General features: G+C 33.0%; 1 protein-coding gene across 1 annotated transcript in view; it reads left to right on the top strand.

Annotated features, from left to right (window-relative positions):
- The window catches only part of col28a2a (collagen, type XXVIII, alpha 2a), a 71,250-nt gene that overhangs the window by 10,317 nt on the left and 36,300 nt on the right, over positions 1 to 24,633 (top strand). The window contains exons 4-11 of the mRNA XM_056465927.1: positions 2,677 to 2,697; positions 5,159 to 5,218; positions 12,180 to 12,233; positions 13,284 to 13,328; positions 14,845 to 14,871; positions 14,961 to 15,005; positions 15,112 to 15,156; positions 17,891 to 17,944. Of these exons, the coding sequence (XP_056321902.1) occupies positions 2,677 to 2,697; positions 5,159 to 5,218; positions 12,180 to 12,233; positions 13,284 to 13,328; positions 14,845 to 14,871; positions 14,961 to 15,005; positions 15,112 to 15,156; positions 17,891 to 17,944 (351 nt within the window). The remainder of the gene's footprint in view (positions 1 to 2,676; positions 2,698 to 5,158; positions 5,219 to 12,179; positions 12,234 to 13,283; positions 13,329 to 14,844; positions 14,872 to 14,960; positions 15,006 to 15,111; positions 15,157 to 17,890; positions 17,945 to 24,633) is intronic.

Genomic DNA, 24,633 nt, shown 5'->3' with positions numbered 1-24,633 from the left:
ATAATTTGTGCCATGTTTAAATCCATTCTGCTGAATTCCATACATTTTGCAGGACATACAAAAAGTCTGCAGGTTCTGTCTGGGCTTGTTCAAGAGTTATGCCGGGTTAAGACTGCACAATATTTCTGTCTGTTATGATAGTCTCTGTGTCAGATTATGTGATTTTGACTCAAAAATGTTTATTCAGTCATGGAAATTAAACATATCAAACTACACGTTGCTTTCCGAAGACTCATTGAGTCATTTACATGGACGCCAATAATCCGTTTTAATGCAATTAAGAAAATACTCTGATTAACAGTCCTCCATGTAAACAGTGATTTTTGATTAGACTGACTGAAGTCATAATCGAACTAAACACAAATGGAATTAAGACAAGTGGAGTATGCCTATTTTAGTGGCATTATTGAAGTGCAGTACAGACATGTAAACACCGCAATCTAACTATTACCGTCATGTAGGATTTTCGCCGCATTTTGCCACAGGATAGTCTATACACATACAGCTGGATGACACTATTTTCTGCAACCACTGAGTCAGTGAAGGACCACAGACACCTGCATTGTGAAATGCAGAGTTTTTTTTCCCATTTGGTGTGCAGTATCAAATTCCATTAAAACAACACTCTTCCAGCAGTTCATACTCACATCCAATATCTCGTTTGTCACGAGGGCATGCATGAAATGTTCCTGAATGAAAGTGAAAGTGCCAAACTGGAGTTAAAGTCAGCAAATTAAAAATGAAACACGTGTAACTACATGAAACTCTGAAGGAAATGTGGATAGCGCTGTGACGCAATTATGTTAATCAAATTATGTGCTGTAATGTAAAACAGAATCATGAAAAAAAACATTCAAAAAGCCACTCATGTAGACACCTTAATCATATTTTTTTCTTGTAAATACTGATGTTCTGTAAATGTACTGTACTGATGTCCATGTAAATGTAGTCATTGTTTGCCATTTTAAATGACATGAAATGTTCATGCATTTCTATTGTGGAGAACCAGAAAAAACACTCTTAAATAATAAGAAGTGACAAGTGTAGGGCGATCCAGAGAAAATAACGAATTTTAGAAAAAGAAAGGTCTGAACATGTTTTAAATCTTATGAAATTAAAAACTAAAGTTTCTCAGCTTGTGATGCAATTGTCCCTGACTTCTCAATTGTTCTTTTGTTTGTTTTCGTTTGTTTTTAAAGGCTACTTCACAATTTGATGTCTAATTTACAAAAAAATTGTGAAAAGAATGAAAAATATAGTTCCATACATGTAATATGGACGCCCTTATATGGTCAACAATGAATATTGGATTTTACCTAGTGGTGATGTTTGGTACTGCGGCCAAGGAAAATGATTTCTTTTTGAGATATCAACTTCAAATTTGGAATATAATTTCTCCCAATATTTTGCTTTGAAATTGTGTCCAAAAAAATACATATTTTATATAATTTATTGTACTTTTATTGTTTTATTATTTGTTTAAACCTACATACATCACTTTTGCTTCATAACCTTTTTGAATCTTTTTTCACTCATTTAATCGAGATAAAGCATAATCTGCACACCTTAGCATAGAAGATTTGCAGAAATTTAAATTGAACATGTCAACTCAATAAAATTAAGTTGTATAATTTAACAGATATACTTATTTTGTCTTGATTGCCTGGTTGCTGCTTTATTTTGATCAGGTTAATTTTAGAGGTGGACATGTCGGAATACCTAAAAATGTAATGAACAGAAAGTCAGGACAACAAATATTTTATGTTTGCTTTAATTTAAATAAGTTTACATTTACATTTAGTCATTTAGCAGACACTTTTAACCAAAGCGACTTACAAATGAGGACAAGGAAGCAATTTACACAACTATAAGAGCAGCAGTGAACAAGTGCTATAGACAAGTTTCAGGTGTGTAAAGTCTAAGAAGCAGAAGCATTACAATTTATTTATTTATTTATTTTTTTGAGAGAGTATAGTTAGTGGTATAGTTAATATTAATTAATTAGTTAATTATATTGGTTAAGTTAATGCGGTTTCAACTATATATTTTAAGTTATAAAAATTTAACTTAATGTTTTTTGTCAAATTTATTGATGGAAGTTGAGATGACTAGAAATGTTAATTTGATTCAACTAAATTTAAGGCAGCAGGTTTTTTTTTTTTACAGTGCATTACAGCTGACCACATCTGGCCTATTATTTAACATGTATTTGAAAACACATGAGAGAAAATAGTTATGCTGTGTTTTCTAGCGCATGTTTTGGGACTGACGATTAGCCTTTCCTCACTTCTTTTAGTATAATTAGAGTCAACACGTCCTGTTGTGGCTTTTCTGACGTGCATGTGAGATTATATATTCCATCACTCTTTGTTGTCGTTCGTACTGTTGCACTGATATGTATTTAAAGGAGGTTTCATTTATCTCATTTGAGCAGAAACACTTTGATATTATTCCAGTGTAAAGCAGGACTCGGCATGTTAGATGATAATGCTTCCTTTAATCACATTTATCGCTCTGGGGGGATTTGCAGAACGTATATGGGCTGATATAATGTTTAGGAAAACCACATAACTGAAAGGTTTGCCAAATTGCAACAAATAAATGTTCTGATTTAATGCACCAGCTATAGTTAGGACAGAATCTCATTTTTTTTTTCTTGTTCTTTTCTCTACACAGGCTCAGCTGGCAAACGATGGGGTAAGTAAATAATATTAAAATATCTTGATCTGATGTAGAAAGCAAATGCAAGTGTCAACTTTAAATGTTTACCAAAATGTCAAAATATGGATGAAATAATGTTATATCACCATTAATCGTAAGATATTTTTATGTAATGGAAATAAAACATACTTATTTTGACCAGAACTTTTTAAAATATACAGCTATGTGAAAACAGAGTAGTTTGAATCTGCTGCATTTGTTTGGTGTGAGTTTGAGTACAATCTTCATTTTTAAACATCGCCCATCTTAAAAGTTTAATTATTGTCATTTAGAACTTTTTTCTAGAAAAACACTACTACTACTAATGTTTTAATTTGTTGTCTTTGAAAATTAGAGAGAAAATTACAAAACAAGTGCAAAAAAAGGTTGACTTAAAAAAAAAGTGAGCGAACATTTTGCACTAAAATTAGGTTAATGAACTATGTGCATAATTTAAATATGCAAGTTCAGTCAACTTACCAGTTTCAAAATACAACGGGTTTGCTAAATGTTTAAAGCCTATAAACTAAATGCTTTTTTACAGTGCTCTTAGATAAAACACTGGCATTGTCTTCAGTGAAACTGAACATAAAATGTGTAAAACATGACACCTTTTTATAGTATAAAAATCTTAAAGATTAATTATTTTGAATCATTGAAATGAAAACATTTCATTTTAAATGTGAAAGTGTCTCCATTACTTTACAGAAACATCTGAAAATTAAGATTTACTCACATAAATAACACACAAATGAAAATCATAAATTCAGTTTTCAGTGGTTTCTTCCATCACTGTATAAAAGAACAAGTGATCGTACTAAATATTATGATATTCTATATGATTAAATGCAGACAAATGTGTAAATCCTAATGGATTAAAGCAGGGATCACCAATCACGGTCCTGGAGGGCCGGTGTCCCTGCAGGGTTTAGCTCCAACTTGCCTCAACACACCTGCTTGATTGTTTCAAAAATACCTAGTAAGACCTTGATTAGCTTGTTCAGGTGTGTTTGATTAGGGTTGAAGCTAAAATCTGAAGGACACCGGCCCTCCAGGAACAAGTTTGGTGACCCCTGGATTAAAGGATAGTAGCAAAGAATAAAAATATTAAATGACAATTGGTTAATTAATCTTTTTTTTGATCCAGTCTTTTAATTTGTAATCAACCAAACAGAATTGTCCTAAATATTTGGCATGTATAAACTATTTTAGCACAACATAAAACATTTCAGCAGGCATTGTCTGTAAATCATGATAAAAATGTATGATTTTTATAGTTGTTTGTGTGTGTACTTGTTCATGTGGTTTATGAGGACACTCCATTGTATAATGACATGGGTAAGACTTAGTAGTACTTAGGAGTATTTGATTGTTTACCAGGACATTATTTGTGTCCTTGCAATTCCAAATGCTTTAAAATCACACTTAACTGTATGTTTTGACATTCAAAACTTTGTCAAATTTAGTGAGCATTTTTTACAGTATAAAATACATCATGCCTATGGAGAGTCCTTGTATATGTATATGTATATGTATATGTATATGTATATGTATAAGCATGTGTGTGTACTGGTTTGGTGGTTTACAAGGACATACATTAATATGACATGATTGTGATCTAGTTGTACTCTATTTAGGTGGTTTATGGTGACATGCCTCGTGTTCTCATAATTCAAAATGCTTAAATATCATATTTAACAGGGTCTTTTGACAAAAAAGCTTTGCTTCTTTCTCCCGCTATCCTGATACATTTGCGCAGTTTCATCTTCTCTTGATCTCGTTTGATCAGGCTCATAATCAGATTTACTCGTGGTTTTAAAAAACTAAAATATGCGTGACTGCAACGCCTCTCACCCATTTTGAAAATACAAATATTATTTAGGCAGGCCACTATGGCATTATTTATTTTCGCTGCTCACTGTGCACAAAACAGTCACCAACCAATGAGAGTGATTGTAAACATAAGAAAGCTGATTGGCTGAAAATATTGTTGAGGGCCAATAGTTAAATGTGACTTTTGCTTTAACTTGCGCATGGTGACTAGTGACTACTGTAATGCGTGTATGCATGCACACACAATCCACACAGCCTTCGCTTGCACTCACACACACACACACACACACACACACACACACACACACACACACACACACACAAGTTAATGCCAGTTACTGCAAAACACAAATATCTGACATTTTCCAGAACAGGATCCAGCAAGATCCGGCTCAAATTAACCCCTGGGTTTAGGGGTATAGGGTCGGTAAGGTCATATGCAAGTGCTTTTTACTGTATAAAATACATTACGCCTATAGAGAGTCCTCATAAACCACCAATACAAACATGTTATTTTTGGTTATTTAATAAAATAACAATGATTTTCATACCAGAATCCATATTTTCCTCACCCTAAATCCCATCTAAACCAAGATGTTTCCATTACTCTTTTCTTTATATTCAGTGTCCTCTGTCCCAGAAGTGTGCTTGTGAGAAGGGCGAGCGAGGACCCAGTGGCCCAGCGGTAAGTATTTTCTGTTTCCACACAAGCCCAAAGGCACATTTTTTTCTCCTCCTTTTTTTTTTCTCTTCCAAAGAAGTTTGGATTGCTTTAAGGAATGTCAACAGTAGGGAAGACACGATTCTGACATTTTGGATAACTGCTTTGCTTTGTAAAAGTCAGGATAATTATCGTCTTTGTCAGGACCCCTCAGCACTACCTAGGGGAAAACACTAAATAAGATTCCTCAAAAAAAGAAAAAGCTTTAGTTTGTTGAAAGTGAAGAGAAACTAATTGCATGTTGTGACTGAAAAACCTTGACGTTCAAAATACTTAAGTGTTCAGAATTTACGGTTTTGCTGTGCACACCTGCCGTTGAGTTAACAGAGACAGTGAAATATATTAGCCCTAAATTATTAGCCCTCCTGTTAAATTTGTATTCTATTTCAGATATTTCCCAAGTGCTTTTTTTTTAAACACATTTGTAAACATACAGTACTGGTTTTAATAACTAGTTTATTGAGTCCTTGCCATGATGACAGTATATAATATATATTTATACAGTATATTAATATTTCAAGATTATAGTTTTCAGCTTTGTGCAATTTAAATGCTTAACTACAGTAGGTTAATTAGGTTAACTAGATAACTTATTTTAGGTAAGTTGTTGGACAACAGTGTTTTATTCTATAGCTAATAATATTGACCTTAAAATATTGTTTTTATTAGAGTCAAACTAAAAAAAACAAGACTTTCTCTGGAAAAAAATTATATTTTAGCAAGCTCTGTTGAACATCTCTGTAACGAGGAGGCTGAGGCTTTGTTTGAATCCATGTGCGGAAGTTTCTTAAAAGGGTGAGACAGAGACATCAACGTATTAACAGGCAAATAGTCGGTAACAGGAAAGCAGTCCAAACCAAGCGACAAGCGAAGGGTAGGGATGGCTGACGTGAAACTGATGTTTCGACACAGTGTCGAGATCCCGAAGCGCAAGTGTTTCGAAACACTGTACCGAAGCATGATCCGAAACACCCAGTTTCGAAGTGTTTCGAAACACCTGGTCATGTGACTGAAGTGTTTCGAAACACCTGGTCATGTGACTGAAGTGTTTCGAAACACCTGGTCATGTGACTGAAGTGTTTCGAAACACCTGGTCATGTGACTGAAGTGTTTCGAAACACCTGGTCATGTGACTGAAGTGTTTCGAAACACCTGGTCACGTGACTGAAGTGTTTCGAAACACCTGGTCATGTGACTGAAGTGTTTCGAAACACCTGGTCACGTGACTGAAGTGTTTCGAAACACCTGGTCACGTGACTGAAGTGTTTCGAAACACCTGGTCATGTGACTGAAGTGTTTCGAAACACCTGGTCACGTGACTGAAGTGTTTCGAAACACCTGGTCACGTGACTGAAGTGTTTCGAAACACCTGGTCACGTGACTAAAGCGATTCAAAGCATTGATCAGTTCAGAAGCGTTTCGAGACCTGGAGAATCTGCATTTGACTGACAGGGTCAGTTGAAAATTTCTGTCTCGTTTGACCTAGTGGACCGTCCATATGCGTGTTGTTCCAGGCTTCAAATGACTTTTGGGTTCGATTCCCGACTTGTACAAATACTCCAAAATCATGATTTTAAGTATTTTAATCATGTTACTGTTATGGTGTACTCTAGATAGGATACAGCTGCAGATACGCAATCAATTTAGAGCATAATTTTTGTAAATGTAAAACAATAATTAATATTTATACATGGTTGGGTTTAGGGTTGGGGTAGACGTTCATAAAATACAATAAATGGGAAATTTATTGAATAATATAAATAATTCTTGTTAACTTCTGTCCACAACTGTATCTGATCTATCAACAGCCCTGTTTTATGACCAAAACAAGCCATATTTATTCACAAAGTGTTTATTCGGATGTCAGACCAATGTTGAAACCGAACTATGCACGAACAAAGACACTTAAACTGATATTAAAACATTTCAAATCCGCTATATCAGCCTGGATTTGAACCAACAATCCCCACATGGTAGTCAGGAACCCTAACCACTCCATTATATCACTTGAGGGTTCAGTCTTACAAAGTGGGGTTTAATACCTCAATCTGCTCAGTTGTTCTTTGCTGAAGCTGTTCCAGTGCAATACATAAAAAATGACCACTAGGTGTCACCGTAGAGAGGGGTTTCGAAACGTTTCGAAGCTTCGACACATTTGCTTCAACTGTTTCAGTGCTTTGTGAAGCCTCGCTTTGCCCACCACTAGCGAAGGGGCAAATCCAGAAGACGTAGTAATAATGCAGGCAGAGAATCAGTGCAACAACAATCAGTCTAAAACAGATCAGAAGGGCAAAGACAGAGAACGTACGTGGTCAAGACAGGCAGGGTCATACACAGAAATGCAGTTAAGAAAGTCACTAGGAACTACGCTTGGTACGACAGGTACACTGGCAATACTTCGCCAAGAAGCATGACCTGAGCACTCACTGAAATAAAGCACAAACAGGAAGTAGCCGCAGATTGAGCGGAGCCAAGTCAGTAGTCGGGCGAGGGCTCCCTCTGCTGGCGTGGCATTACAATCACTTAAACAAATGCTCGGAAATTTATTCAAATTTCACATGAGGACTAATAATTTTGCCTTCAGCTGTACATATTGTATTACTTTAACTGTATTACTTTAATTGCACATAGTTGAGGTGTTTCTGTTTGCAAATTATTAGGATTTTCAGAATTTCTACTTGATATACAGTGGTCCCTCATTAATCGTGGGAGTTATGTTCTAAAAATAGCCTGCAATAGGTGAAATCCGCGAAGTAGTCCGCTTTATTTTTTACAATCGGGGGTTTTAAGGCTGTAAAATGCATCACTACACTATTTTCTCAGATAGGCATTAACATTTTCACACTTTTCTCTCATTTAAACACTCAACTCACTCTACCTTCTACCTTCACTCTAATTTTTTGTGCGATGGTTAGCATTTTCCTGTCTTTTGGGTACTACCATGGGTGCCTTTGAAGGTGTAGAATGTTTCATCGACATTGTGGGGTTTGTTGGGGAGCAAACATACAGTACAGCACTTGAGTCACACTGCTAGCGATTGAAGATGTAAGTCAATTTGGCAAGCTGAACACATTCATTTACTGGAGACATGACACGGAGGAGATTGATTGACAATGGTCTACAGCCAATCAGGACGCAGAACACAATGCTCTGTATTAAAAAAAAGCATGTCAAATAGCACAATGAAAATCTGCAAAACTGCGAGACCGTGAAAGGTGAACCGCATAATGGCGAGGGACCACTGTTAATACAATAAATCGATGAATTAATTTACCGAGCAAGTTCAGATTTATTGGATAAAATGTGTTGTTATTTAAAAAAAACTTCTAGTAATGCATAACTAAAATGCACTCTTAAAAAATGCTGGGTTGTTTTTATGGTCAAATATAGACAAACCCAATGTTAGGTTGATTTTTTTGCAGTTAAAATTTAAATTTAAATAACAAAATTTACTATTTTTAATTTTCCAGTGGATTTGTTTGTCCAAATTTGACCCAAGGTAATATATATTGTTTTTATAAGAGTCAAACTAAAAAAAACAAGACTTTTTCTGGAAAAAAAAAATATTTAGGAAGCTCTGTTAAACATCTCTGTAACGAGGAGGCTGAGGCTTTGTTTGAATCCATGAGCGGAAGTTTATTAAAAGGGTGAGACAGAGACATCAACGCATGAACAGGCAAATAGTCGGTAACAGAAAAGCAGTCCAAACCAAGCGACAAGCAAAGGGGCAAATCCAGAAAACGTAGTAATAATGCAGGCAGAGGATCAGTGCAACAACAATCAGTCTAAAACAGATCAGAAGGGCAAACACAGAGAACGTACGTGGTCAAGACAGGCAGGGTCATACACAGAAATGCAGTCAAGAAAGTCACTAGGAACTACGCTTGGTACGACAGGTACACTGGCAATACTTCACCAAGAAGCATGACCTGAGCACTCACTGAAATACAGCACAAACAGGAAGTAGCCACAGATTGAGCGGAGCTGAGTCAGTAGTCGGGCGAGGGCTCCCTCTGCTGGCGTGGCATTACAATCACTTAAACAAATGCTGGGTTGTTTTTATGGTCAAATATAGACAAACCCAAGTTGGGTTGATTTTTTTGCAGTTAAAATTTAAATTACAATTTTTAATCCAGTGTATTTGTGTGTACAAATTTGACCCAAGGTTGTATTCAAACAACCCATCAAATTTATAGAGCTATTGTATTACTATGTCAGCATTTACCGTTTCGTTTTAAGAACAATAATGTGCCTAAAACAGCATCACTATAGGAACATGCAAATATCTAACTGACGCTCAACATTAAATTACTCGAATTGGATTAGCAATTTTTTTTATAATTATAATTGAATGAAGTGAATAGTTTAAATGAAATATTTGACTTTAAAGTCAGTGTGAAACAGAAGTTGCTGAGACTTTTATTTCAGTGTGTTGATGTAATCCAACTGAAACTGAATATTGAGTAGAGGGCGGGGCTTTATTTTTGCACATCATTGCCTCTAAGCAAACTAACAATAAGAGGGGCGTGGTTACGAATATTGTGTCTGAAGCCATCAAAACTGACATCAAAGAAGGACCGCCCCTAGAAATGCAGAAGCAAATGATCAGACATTTATTGAAGATTACCAAAACAAACTTATTTTTTTTAGTGGATTAACCTGCATGTAAAATTGTTCACCTAGAGAGTAACAATGTGCACTAGCAAAATGAACATTGTGAATTTGGATGTCCCACGGACTTTGAAGACAACACAGACACACCTAACATTGACAATTATAAACATTCCCCTTCAATACTAAAATGTAAAATGCTTCTAGAAATCAATTCCCTGCCATTAATATTCCAGCTCAATGGAAAAGTTCATTTCCTGGCCTGGAGTAAAAGGGAGGATCATGTTAAAGTCAGTTGTTCAATGACAGACGCCAAACCATTATTATCCAGGTGCTTTGGCCTCTCAGAGATTCCTCACATTCCCATGAGTGTCAATTACAGGCTGCAGTAATTGCTCTCATTAGCTGAACTCTGTTCTGTGTCGTGACAGAAGCAATTATTGCTGACCAGCTGCTGAATGAACTGATACTCCAGATTATTGTCAAGCATGGCATGGTATAAATACTCCATTGGTATATAACACTGGATTTAAAAAAAACTTGTGATTGTTCAACAATTATGGAGGAACTTGGGGAAAAAGGTTTAATAAATATTGGACTGGCAACCGGTGGAACTACTAAAATCCCTAAAACTGAAATATAATTACTAAATTACTAACGATTAGTTAATTACTAAACCAGAAATGAAAAATAAAAGCCAAAAAACTAAACTAGATTTGGTTTTGCTTGCAAAATGTAAAAAGTGATTATTTGACTTTATTTAAAAAAGTGAGTAAACCCGTTACCTTTACATTAAGTAAATGAACTGTGTATAATTATAAAATTAAGTCACCTTAACATTTACAAGTTACAATAAGTTTACTTTTTCTGAAAGTAAAATGACTAATCGCTTTTTGCAGTGTAGCTAGCTAGTGTAACACAAATTAGATCATGGCATCACGGTGGCGCAGTGGGTAGCACGATCGCCTCACAGCAAGAAAGTTGCTGGTTCGAGCTCCTGCTGGGTCAGTTGGCATTTCTGTGTTTGTATGTTCACCCCGTGTTGGCGTGGGTTTCCTCCGGGTGCTCCGGTTTCCCCTACAGTCCAAAGGCATGTGGTGCAGGTAAATTAATAAGGTAAATTAGCCGTAGTCTATTCAAGAGTGTATGGGTGTTTCCCAGTACTGGGTTGTGGCTCTAAGGGCATCCGCTGCATAAAACATGTGCTGTATAAGTTGGTCGGTCATTCTGCTGTGGCGACCCCTGATTAATAAAGAGACTAAGCCGAAAAGAAAATGAATGATTGAAAATTAGATCATTGGCTTAAAAACAAATGTAATAAAATAAAACTAATTAAAAAGATTAGGAAATATGATAACATCATATAATTTATGTACTGTTAACACCTCATAAACATCCACTCGCCAAGCCATAATGCATGAACTTAAAAAAACAAAACTAAAAAATTATTTACAATTCAATTGTTAAAAACAAACTTAAAAAGTCAAAAAAAAATAATAATAATAAATAAATAAATAAATAAATAAATAAATAAATGTATTGCCAGATTTGCTTTTTATTCTCAAATAGGATAAAAGGATAGGATTTCTAGGATAGAAACATACACCAGTATTGTTATTAATTAAAACTATATTTAAAACACAACTGAATATAAAAAAATATATATATTAAAATATTAAACAGAAATTAGAACATAGCCTCAACAACTACATGGAACCAAATAAGTACTAAAAATAGTCAAACTAGAAGAAAAAAGACACTAATATCTGTTAAATGTATCTTAAATATAAAAATATCTTAAAATGTTATTAAGAAGATTAAAACATACTATAATAAAACATGAATAATATTATTTAATTAACAAACTCTGGCATCACAGTGGCGCAGAGGCTAACACAATCGCCTCACAGCAAGAAGGTCGCTGGTTCGAGTCTCGGCTGGGTCAGTTGGCAAGTTCAAAGACATGCAGTATAGGTGAAGCTAAACTGGCCGTAGTGTATGTGTGTGAATGAGTGTGTATGGATGTTTCCCAGTGATGGGTTGCAGCTGGAAGGGCATCCACTGCGTAAAACATATGCTGGATATGTTGGCGGTTCATTCCACTGTGGCAACCTCTGATTAATAAAGGGACTAATCCGAAAAGAAAACGAATGAATGAATAAATTAACAAACTCAAACTGTTATGTGTTTAGTGATTGGTTAGTGCTGCGAGTCTAGTAAACTGCAGTGAAACTGTATGAGCTAATTTTTCACATAATAAGCTGAATTTGTGAGTGGAATTAATTCGCTTTCTCCTGTTTTTTGTTTCCTGCAGGGAAAGAAGGGTCGTCCAGGTGAGGACGGAACTCCTGGGGCCAAAGGTCAAAAGGTCAGCATTTTATCTTACTACAGCTGTCTGTCTTTTGTGAATGTACAAGGGAAATGTGCTGAGATGCCGATTGATGTTGTGTCATAGTATTTTCATATTTCTGCTTTAAATTTCATATATACAAGGCAAGGCAAGGCAAGTTTATTTATATAGCACATTTCATACACAGTGGCAATTCAAAGTGCTTTACATAAACAGGAATAAAAGTATAAGAAAAATAAAAACAAATAAAAAAATGGTAAAAAAAAATTAAAATAAAATAAATAAGAATAAAAGCAGATAAAATGTGTTATAAAAGAATTAAAAATAAGAGAAAAGCATAATAGTGCGATCTGTTGGACGTAGCACAGTGCTCATTCAGTAAAGGCACAGCTAAACAGATGTGTTTTCAGTCTTGATTTGAATGTGCCTAATGTTGGAGCACATCTGATCATTTCTGGGAGCTGATTCCAGCAGCAAGGGGTACAGTAGCTGAAAACAGATTCACCCTGCTTTGACTGAACTCTTGGATTTTCTAGTCTATTTGATCCTAAAGATCTGAGTGATCTGTTAGGTTTGTATTCAGTGAGCATATCTGTAATGTATTGAGGTCCTAGGCCATTTAGTGATTTATAGACCAGTAATAATACTTTAAAATCTATTCTAAATGTGACTGGGAGCCAGTGCAAAGACCTGAGGACAGGTGTGATGTGCTCTGATTTCCTGGTTCTGGTCAGAATTCTGGCCGCAGCGTTCTGGATGAGCTGCAACGGTCTGACTGTCTTTTTGGGAAGGCCAGTGAGGAGGCCGTTACAGTAATCCACCCTGCTGCTGATAAAAGCATGAACAAGTTTCTCCAAGTCTTCACTGGAAACAAAGCATCTGATTCTTGCAATGTTTTTGAGATGATAGTATGCTAATTTACTAACTGCATTGACATGACTACTGAAACTCAGATCTGACTCCAGAGTAACACCAAGATTCTGCACCTTATTTTTTTGTTGTTTGACCAAAAACAGTACATTTACTCAGATTGAGCAGAATGAAAGATGTTTTTTGTGTTCTTGTTAGGGTGAAGCTGGTTTAAGTGGACTTCCTGGTCGAGACGGTTCAGAGGTGAGATATATATTACGTTTTATTTGAATAAAAAGTACAGTTTTATAGTACAGAATCAACCTAAGTACATCATTTTACACCAAAAAAAACTACATTTTAGTGGGATAAGCTTGCTAGAAATGGTGTTTAAGGTAACTATTGCAGGATATAATTGAATGTAAAATGTATGAAAAATCATTAAAGATAATTAATATCAAATATTTTAAAAACAAGCTTTGACCATGAGGGTTATACGGAGCCATCGTGATGTCACTTCCTGTTTTATGATTTTCAACTCAAGTGATAGCAAAATGGTTTTCTGTTTTTTGATTACATTTTTTTTTCTTATTGTTGTTGTTTTACTATAACATTAACATTAATTGTTAAAATATTTACTTAAATTAACTACTTAAAATGGTTTAAATAAATAAATTAGTGCTGTGAAATCATTCATCGCGATTAATCACATCCAAGATAAAAGTTTGTTTTTACATAATATATACAAGTGCACTGTGTATATTTATGTATAAATGTATAATACTGTACATAAAATACAAAAACATACAAATAAAATATATTTACCTATATATTTATATATATTTTATTATTTCTAAGTATATAAATTTATTTATATACAAATATTTTATACAAAATATTCATGACTATATTTAGGGAGTACCCACACTATGTACAGTTGCCTTGAACCGGCCAAAGCATGCTTGTCCCCCCTCCCATCTCCCCCGACGGCCCGCACTCACATTGCATTCGGGCCTGAGCATGCTTATGTCATCGATGATGCGGTGTTCAGTAAGCGCTCTCGCTCAGCATAGTGGAGATTTTTTTATATCGTTATATCGATCAGCCACTTTTGATGATCATAAACAATCATAAAGTCCTCGTGCTGCAGGAATTGGGAGGTTTGCTAAAGGTGCAGCTGTCATGAGGGGTTGGCATCTTTAATAATCTACGACAGTTTGTGTTCATTAAACAGTAAGAATGATTAATAAATCCATTTGAAACAGTCCCTTAAAAGTCACGTCTCGTCTTCAGTTTTGGGCTCAGGCTCGCTTTGCATTCACACTACAAGCATACTGCGCCTGAGCCCAAGTGAACCGTGCTCAGGCACCCCTCTTCCAACTGAACCGTGCCTGAGCCCAATTCAGAGCACTCACACTTCTCAAACGATCCGGGAAACAGGCCTGGGCACAGTTCGGATAGCATAGTGTGAGTTTATCCTTATATACACAAAAATATACACGTTATGCAATGTTTTGAAAATATAAACTTTGATTTTGAATGCGATTAATTGTGATTAATGGTTTGACAGCACTAATATAAATTAATTTGTACATACATGCATACATAACGTTTTTACTCCTGAAAATGTAAAATTTCAGGCAGGTACAGTCTGCATTATTATATTTCTTTTACCTAGACAAAAGTGTCAGATGTCATTGACCACTTTACATCACTGAAGATGCAAATGATTGAGATATTACCGTTTAAAAATATTAATGTCTGACTGTTTTGATCTCAGGGGAAACCAGGCTACAAAGGAGAGCAGGTACTAAATCCCTGCACCCGTTCCCATCGTTTAATTCTGTTAAATCACACAAATATATGAGACTGTCATCTTCTCTTGAATGTCCACAGGGGGAAAGAGGAGAATGTGGGACTCCGGGAATCAAAGGAGACCGAGTGCGTTAAACTTCAGACGTTTAAAGTCAAACTTCAGACTCCTTGAATATTGGACACAATCACAATAATACATGTTTTAATACGTTATTGTGGTATCATCTAATAGGGTCCTGAAGGTCCAGTTGGAACTCAAGGGTCCAGAGGTCTGCAGGTGGGTGTGATTTCGATTTTTTTTCCCAAAATACACAGTTGACGACAAAATTATTATTAATTTGAATACTTTTTCAAAATACTTCCCCAGTGCTGTTTAACAGAGATTTTTTTCTTCAACTCATTTTCAATACTTTTAGTAACTAATTTCTTTGTTGTTTGTCTTTCTTTTGGCATGATGACAGTAGCTATGTTTCCATCCAAAGATGCGTATTGAATGCGCAAAACTGGAATATTGCATAAAAGACATACAAATAAAGCGTTTCTACTGAGTCAAAGAAAACAAAATGATCACTTCCTTATTAACTGGCGCCAAATATCAACAGTAAAAATGAAAATTGCTGCGGTAGGAGAAGCTGCGTCAATCTTTTCCTTATTTAATAAATTACTTGCACCTCAGAAGACATGTGTGCTGACAAGCAATGAATGTGTGGTGGCGGTAATTAATAATATAATAATACTAATACTGTAATGGTTAATGCAAATGACCAAAACAAGCCAAAATGTGCTCAGCCTGCTGGTTTATCAATTCACACACATTTTTATCACCACACGATCTCTTATAACAAAATCACATGGCTTTCTTAATGCGCACACTGGAATTTGTTCAGTAAAAGTGTTTCCATCGTAGTTTATGCGCATCTTTTCTTATTAATTAAAAAGTTTGTCCTAATTTTTTATACGCATATTCAAAATGTGCATCATGTTTCCATCAATCATTTTTTATTTGCATATCCAAAATGCACATACAAATAGCTAGATAGAAACACAGCTAATGACTATTTATTTTATTCAGCACTACAGCACCTGCACACGTTAGTCATCGCAATCTCTTGCTTCATATGAGATCAGACGATGGCGACTGCTGTAGTTATTCCAGTTGTGCTATTTTTTGGTATTTATCTTAAGTAAATCACTGAGGGCATATATAATGTTATCATGATGATCAAATGTGGCAATAAGATCATAACTATACTGTGTATTTACACAGTGGCCATATTCATCATGTAAACACACCAAAAACAACATTAACAATATAGCAGACACTGTAAAAAGCTCATTGACAGCCACTAGACCTTTCTGACAGGGTATTCCAGTGCCATCGAGTGTCAAAATGTTGTGGAACTGCTGTACAAGAGTTACTATTAGGGATTTTAGATCGTGAAATTTAGCGGGGTTTTTTTTTTTTTTTAAACATGATGGTAAAACATGAACGCGGTTATGAATATATTAAAAACATGTGTTTATTTGTTGTAAAAGTTCGTAATAATGACAAAAAATACTAATTTGTGGATCTCCTTTCTTCCGGGTGCAACTGTGGCTGGTCTATTCTGGGAAATTTTTGGTCCCACTTTATATTAAGTGTCCTTAACTACTATGTACTTGCAACAAAAAATAAATACAATGTAGTTACTGTGTTCATAATGTATTTGAGAACACTTGTGTTGCTCTTGAGTTGGGATAGGGGTAGAGTTATGGACAGGTTTGGCGGTATGGGTAGGTTTAAGGGCGGGTTAAGGTGTAAGGGATGGTCAACAGTGTATTTACAAATGTATTTACAGAATTTAATTACAGATGTTATTACATACAAGTATTTAATCAAGCATAAGTACACAGTAAATACATGTATTTACACAATAAATACATTGTAATGAATTATTAGTTTCTGTGTAAGTACATAGTAGTTAAGGACACTTAATATTCCTCATTTGTAAGTCGCTTTGGATAAAAGCGTCTGCTAAATGACTAAATGTAAATGTAAATGTAAATATAAAGTGGGACCAAATTTTCTTACCCCTTGGTTTCGAGTGTGGTCCTGAAAAATCTTCATTTGAAGGGGTGTATACCCCTTGGCCTTAGCCCTACACCTTCAAGCTAAAGACAATTGGGACACCACTACCCCTTCACGGGCACGTGCAAAACGAGGGGTAGGGGTAAGGGGAAGGGCTAAGGGGTAGAATTGGGATTGAGCCTTATTTGTTTATATGCACATTCTTAACCCACTTATGCTTAATAGACTGACAATGCACATGTAAATGCCCCTTTTTACAAAGTGTAAATTAAGTCTCTGATGTCCCAAGAGTGTTTATGTTAAGTTTCAGCCTACAAATAGTGATTTATAACTCTTTGAAACTGCCCCTTTCATGCTTTGATCCAAATTGTGCCGTTTTGATGACTGTTGCTTTAAATTCAAATGAGATTATGGTCTTTTCAGAAGAGGGTGGAGCCTACTGTATGTGTCAGCATAGCGGAAGATTCAAAACTCTAATGGCAGATGGCTGCTTCACACTCAGGGCTGTTTATGCTAATGAGGGAGAGATTGTCACTAATGGGCGGGACTTTCCCCCTCTGATGACACATACAAATGAAGAATGTCAATCAAGTGTTTCTGCAGACTGTTTTCATGAAGTATAAAAAATAGAACAAATTTTTACCATTGGAGGCTGGATATATTCACTTTTTTCCCCAATGGATTCACTTGGATTGATTCATTACTCACCCTAAATAATTATAGTGTGGGCTAGCAAAATAAACAACTTTAACTACCCAATATATCAAATGAAATATAATGTTACATACAGTGTGTTAATTCATTATGTTTTGACATCACTAGCTCCAAATAAACATATCAAGTGGTTTTTCATTGGTGTGGGTAATTGGTTTGCATATAACCCAGGACAGTGGGTGTGGATGTAACTGTGCTTGTAACATACAATTTCACGTCTCCCCTGCAGGGCTTACCAGGACCACAGGGTGACATCGGTCCAGAGGGCTCACAGGGGAAGAAGGTCTGTGCCTTTTAATCACAAACCATTATCTGAGAATTTCAGCTTATCATGTCTAACACGCACACCTGGAAAATATGTGCGGTTCTCCATGACTTGTTCAGCATGCATGAGAAAACCCACACACTGGAGTATTCTTTCTTTGCTACATGCATTTGACCAAACACTGTAAAAATGCTGGGTTCCACACAATTCCTTTATGTTGTCCCAACACTAATCGATTTTGTTAACGTAATTGTTTTCACAAATTTATGTGGATTGAACATAAAACATTTAGCTTGCCCCAAAAAAACTCAAGAATTTTGTTGATTCAACTCATTTTAAATGAGCAGTTTGAACAACAAGCAACAATAATTTTAGAGTGAATGCATTAGGATGTTCATGACAAAATGAATTAGAAATATTAAAGCGTTCTCATTGTTTATTTGAATGCATCAGCGTTTAGTTAAAGTTTGCAGAATAGAGACAAGAGTCATTTCATTTAAAAAAAAATGGTAGAAAAAAATCTTCCTACTCGCATTTTATGTTGAATCAAGTTAACATTTCTAGTCATCTCAACTCAAACTGATTAAAAGTTTTAGGTTAAACTTGTTAAACACAAAAAAACTAGTTGAAGCCTGATTAACTTAATAAGTTGATTAACCTGATTAACTTAATAAGTTGATTAACCTGATTAACTTAATAACTTGATTAACCTGATTAACTTAATAACTTGATTAACCTGATTAACTTAATTAACCTGATTAACTTAATAACTTGATTAACCTGATTAACTTAATAACTTGATTAACCTGATTAACTTAATTAACCTGATTAACTTAATAACTTGATTAACCTGATTAACTTAATAACTTGATTAACCTGATTAACTTAATAACTTGATTAACTTAATAACTTGATTAACCTGATTAACTTAATAACTTGATTAACCTGATTAACTTAATAACTTGATTAACTTAATAACTTGATTAACCTGATTAACTTAATAACTTAATTAACCTGATTAACTTAATAACTTGATTAACCTGATTAACTTAATAACTTGATTAACCTGATTAACTTAATAACTTGATTAACCTGATTAACTTAATAACTTGATTAACCTGATTAACTTAATAACTTGATTAACTTAATAACTTGATTAACCTGATTAACTTAATAACTTGATTAACCTGATTAACTTAATAACTTGATTAACCTGATTAACTTAATAACTTGATTAACCTGATTAACTTAATAACTTGATTAACCTGATTAACTTAATAACTTGATTAACTTAATAACTTGATTAACCTGATTAACTTAATAACTTGATTAACCTGATTAACTTAATAACTTGATTAACTTAATAACTTGATTAACCTGATTAACTTAATAACTTGATTAACTTAATAACTTGATTAACCTGATTAACTTAATAACTTGATTAACCTGATTAACTTAATTAACCTGATTAACTTAATAACTTGATTAACCTGATTAACTTAATAACTTGATTAACTTAATAACTTGATTAACCTGATTAACTTAATAACTTGAATAACCTGATTAACTTAATAACTTGATTAACTTAATAACTTGATTAACCTGATTAACTTAATAACTTGATTAACCTGATTAACTTAATTAACCTGATTAACTTAATAACTTGATTAACCTGATTAACTTACTAACTTGATTAACCTGATTAACTTAATAACTTGATTAACCTGATTAACTTAACTTGATTAACTTAATAACTTGATTAACCTGATTAACTTAATAACTTGATTAACCTGATTAACTTAACTTGATTAACTTAATAACTTGATTAACCTGATTAACTTAATAACTTGATTAACCTGATTAACTTAATTAACCTGATTAACTTAATAACTTGATTAACTTAATAACTTAATTAACCTGATTAACTTAATAACTTAATTAACCTGATTAACTTAATAACTTGATTAACCTGATTAACTTAATAACTTGATTAACCTGATTAACTTAATTAACCTGATTAACTTAATAACTTGATTAACCTGATTAACTTAATAACTTGATTAACCTGATTAACTTAATTAACCTGATTAACTTAATAACTTGATTAACCTGATTAACTTAATAACTTGATTAACCTGATTAACTTAATAACTTGAATAACCTGATTAACTTAATAACTTGATTAACTTAATAACTTGATTAACCTGATTAACTTAATAACTTGAATAACCTGATTAACTTAATAACTTGATTAACTTAATAACTTGATTAACCTGATTAACTTAATAACTTGATTAACCTGATTAACTTAACCTGATTAACTTAATAACTTAATTAACCTGATTAACTTAATAACTTGATTAACCTGATTAACTTAATAACTTGATTAACCTGATTAACTTAATAACTTGATTAACTTAATAACTTGATTAACCTGATTAACTTAATAACTTGATTAACCTGATTAACTTAACTTGATTAACTTAATAACTTGATTAACCTGATTAACTTAATAACTTGATTAACCTGATTAACTTAATTAACCTGATTAACTTAATAACTTGATTAACCTGATTAACTTAATAACTTGATTAACTTAATAACTTAATTAACCTGATTAACTTAATAACTTGATTAACCTGATTAACTTAATAACTTGATTAACCTGATTAACTTAATAACTTGATTAACCTGATTAACTTAATTAACCTGATTAACTTAATAACTTGATTAACCTGATTAACTTAATAACTTGATTAACCTGATTAACTTAATTAACCTGATTAACTTAATAACTTGATTAACCTGATTAACTTAATAACTTGATTAACCTGATTAACTTAATAACTTGATTAACCTGATTAACTTAATAACTTGATTAACTTGATTAACCTGATTAACTTAATAACTTGAATAACCTGATTAACTTAATAACTTGATTAACCTGATTAACTTAATAACTTGATTAACCTGATTAACTTAATAACTTGATTAACTTAATAACTTGATTAACCTGATTAACTTAATAACTTGAATAACCTGATTAACTTAATAACTTGATTAACTTAATAACTTGATTAACCTGATTAACTTAATAACTTGATTAACCTGATTAACTTAATAACTTGATTAACCTGATTAACTTAATAACTTGATTAACCTGATTAACTTAATAACTTGATTAACTTAATAACCTGATTAACCTGATTAACTTAATAACTTGATTAACCTGATTAACTTAACTTGATTAACTTAATAACTTGATTAACCTGATTAACTTAATAACTTGATTAACCTGATTAACTTAATTAACCTGATTAACTTAATAACTTGATTAACCTGATTAACTTAATAACTTGATTAACTTAATAACTTAATTAACCTGATTAACTTAATAACTTGATTAACCTGATTAACTTAACTTGATTAACTTAATAACTTGATTAACCTGATTAACTTAATAACTTGATTAACCTGATTAACTTAATAACTTGATTAACCTGATTAACTTAATAACTTGATTAACCTGATTAACTTAATAACTTGATTAACCTGATTAACTTAATAACTTGATTAACTTAATAACTTGATTAACCTGATTAACTTAATAACTTGATTAACCTGATTAACTTAACTTGATTAACTTAATAACTTGATTAACCTGATTAACTTAATAACTTGATTAACCTGATTAACTTAATTAACCTGATTAACTTAATAACTTGATTAACCTGATTAACTTAATAACTTGATTAACCTGATTAACTTAATAACTTGATTAACTTAATAACTTAATTAACCTGATTAACTTAATAACTTGATTAACCTGATTAACTTAATAACTTGATTAACCTGATTAACTTAATAACTTGATTAACTTAATAACTTGATTAACCTGATTAACTTAATAACTTGATTAACCTGATTAACTTAATTAACCTGATTAACTTAATAACTTGATTAACCTGATTAACTTAATAACTTGATTAACCTGATTAACTTAATAACTTGATTAACCTGATTAACTTAATAACTTGATTAACCTGATTAACTTAATAACTTGAATAACCTGATTAACTTAATAACTTGATTAACCTGATTAACTTAATAACTTGATTAACCTGATTAACTTAATAACTTGATTAACCTGATTAACTTAATTAACCTGATTAACTTAATAACTTGATTAACCTGATTAACTTAATAACTTGATTAACCTGATTAACTTAATAACTTGATTAACTTAATAACTTGATTAACCTGATTAACTTAATAACTTGATTAACTTAATAACTTGATTAACCTGATTAACTTAATAACTTGATTAACCTGATTAACTTAATAACTTGATTAACCTGATTAACTTAATAACTTGATTAACTTAATAACTTGATTAACCTGATTAACTTAATAACTTGATTAACCTGATTAACTTAATAACTTGATTAACCTGATTAACTTAATAACTTGATTAACCTGATTAACTTAATAACTTGATTAACCTGATTAACTTAATAACTTGATTAACCTGATTAACTTAATAACTTGATTAACCTGATTAACTTAACTTGATTAACTTAATAACTTGATTAACCTGATTAACTTAATAACTTGATTAACTTAATAACTTGATTAACCTGATTAACTTAATAACTTGATTAACCTGATTAACTTAATAACCTGATTAACTTAATAACTTGATTAACCTGATTAACTTAATAACTTGATTAACCTAATAACTTGATTAACCTGATTAACTTAATAACTTGATTAACTTAATAACTTGATTAACTTAATAACTTGATTAACCTGATTAACTTAATAACTTGATTAACCTGATTAACTTAATAAATTGATTAACCTGATTAACTTAATAAATTGATTAACCTGATTAACTTAATAACTTGATTAACCTGATTAACTTAATAACTTGATTAACCTGATTAACTTAATAACTTGATTAACCTGATTAACTTACTAGTAAAAGCAAAATAAAATTATTTTATTGTTTTGACTTTTTGTTATTTGATTTTTTAAAGTGTCTATTTTTTATGTCTATGCTGATATTTTATGCATCCTTTCATAATGCATTTTTATTTAAATGTTTGATTTTGTTTCCTGTCAAAGGAATAGTTAACCTAAAAATGAATTTGCTCTAAAACGGTAGACTTTTTTTTTTCTCTTGGCACTATTTTAATGATCTAGGTGCAAAGTCTAAAGCTCAAGGTGCAAAAGCTTTAAGGGCATATGCGAATCTACTTTTGCTAAGGTTGTGCTTATTCTCTTGATGAGTTATAGGTATGTTTTGAGAATAAACCAATCCGAGCCTCATCTACCATTCCCTTTAAGAGTCAGTTGCGTCGCGCCATGGCGCATTTGCTATTTACATGACGGACTTTGTAAGTGGAAAAACTGAACGCTTCACTAGAGCGAAAACAGTTAAACTGAGCATCTACAGTGCGAGAATAAGAGAATGAGCCTCCTCCAATCGACTTTTACTTTCTCTTTCTCTCTTTCATGAATAAAGAAACGTGATGTAAGCACAGACATCCTTCAGCCTACATATTTAATTCCATTTTTTAAGCGCAAAGATTTATTTCAAAACTATTTCTAAAGTCAGTTCTAATTTACAGCAAATGAATAAATGAACAGTAATAACAAAGTGTGGTCAAACAACTGAGTTATTTCCAAACACACGTCCTATGCCTCATACTGTATGGTCCAAAACCTGACAGGTGGACAAATCTAAGCTTGTTTTTAATAAAACAAATATAAATAAGCATATAATAAATAATACTGCTAATAATAATAACATTATACAAAAGCAAATTGTTATGAATAAACTAAAAAAGCCCCCCAAGGTGAAGGAGGCATGAAGGCAGTGGTTTTTATATTTATGTAGAAAATAATCATTTAAAAATATTTTAATCCTTTAATTCTTTTTCATTTGTAAAGATATTTGTGTATTGTACATCCTGAGTGTATTAAGCAATGTGTATGCAAGATGCACAACTAACGCACTTTAGACTTTGGACCTGCTTTCAGTTCTGCTTTTTGTCTATTTTAGTTCCTCAAAATAGCAACTCGCCGACAATGCGCCTTAACACACCTCTTTTCTAGACCACCCATGAGTCCACAAAGTGATGCAAAGGGAATTACTATTTAAACAACATGGTGGAAAACTAAATTAGAATTGCGCTGGTCTGAAAATAGCAACATGTCGGGGTAAACACATCTTGCGCCGGGTGTATGATAGGGCCCGTTTAAAAGAAAACCAATCTTTTCAGGAAATTTTGAACACTCAGCTATTGCATTACTCCACTTTTTGGAAAGTAGGCTCATTTTACAGCTCTCCTAAAGTTCAACAGTTGCGTTTTACCATTTTTTAATCCATTCATCTGACGGGAGCACTTTTAGCTTAGCTTAGCATAAATCATTGAATCAGATTAAACTATTACCATCTCACTCATATATTACATCATGTACTAACACTAAGGAAAATGAAGAGTTGCTATAACTTTTTTTCAGCGCAGTGCATAAAAATCATCGAACTTCCATCAATATCATGGGATTGATCTAGCTCTGAACAGTTTTGAGGTGCTACGTAATATCATTATGCCTGCTGCAGCCATGGTACAGCAGCAAAGGTTTTTATTTAGTACACCAGAATGAAAGTATAGTTCCTAGCCATATTGACCAAAAAAAAT

Source organism: Danio aesculapii, chromosome 9 (assembly GCF_903798145.1).
Source record: "Danio aesculapii chromosome 9, fDanAes4.1, whole genome shotgun sequence".
Classification (NCBI taxonomy): domain Eukaryota; kingdom Metazoa; phylum Chordata; class Actinopteri; order Cypriniformes; family Danionidae; genus Danio; species Danio aesculapii.
This window is presented reverse-complemented; position numbering and strand designations above follow the sequence as displayed.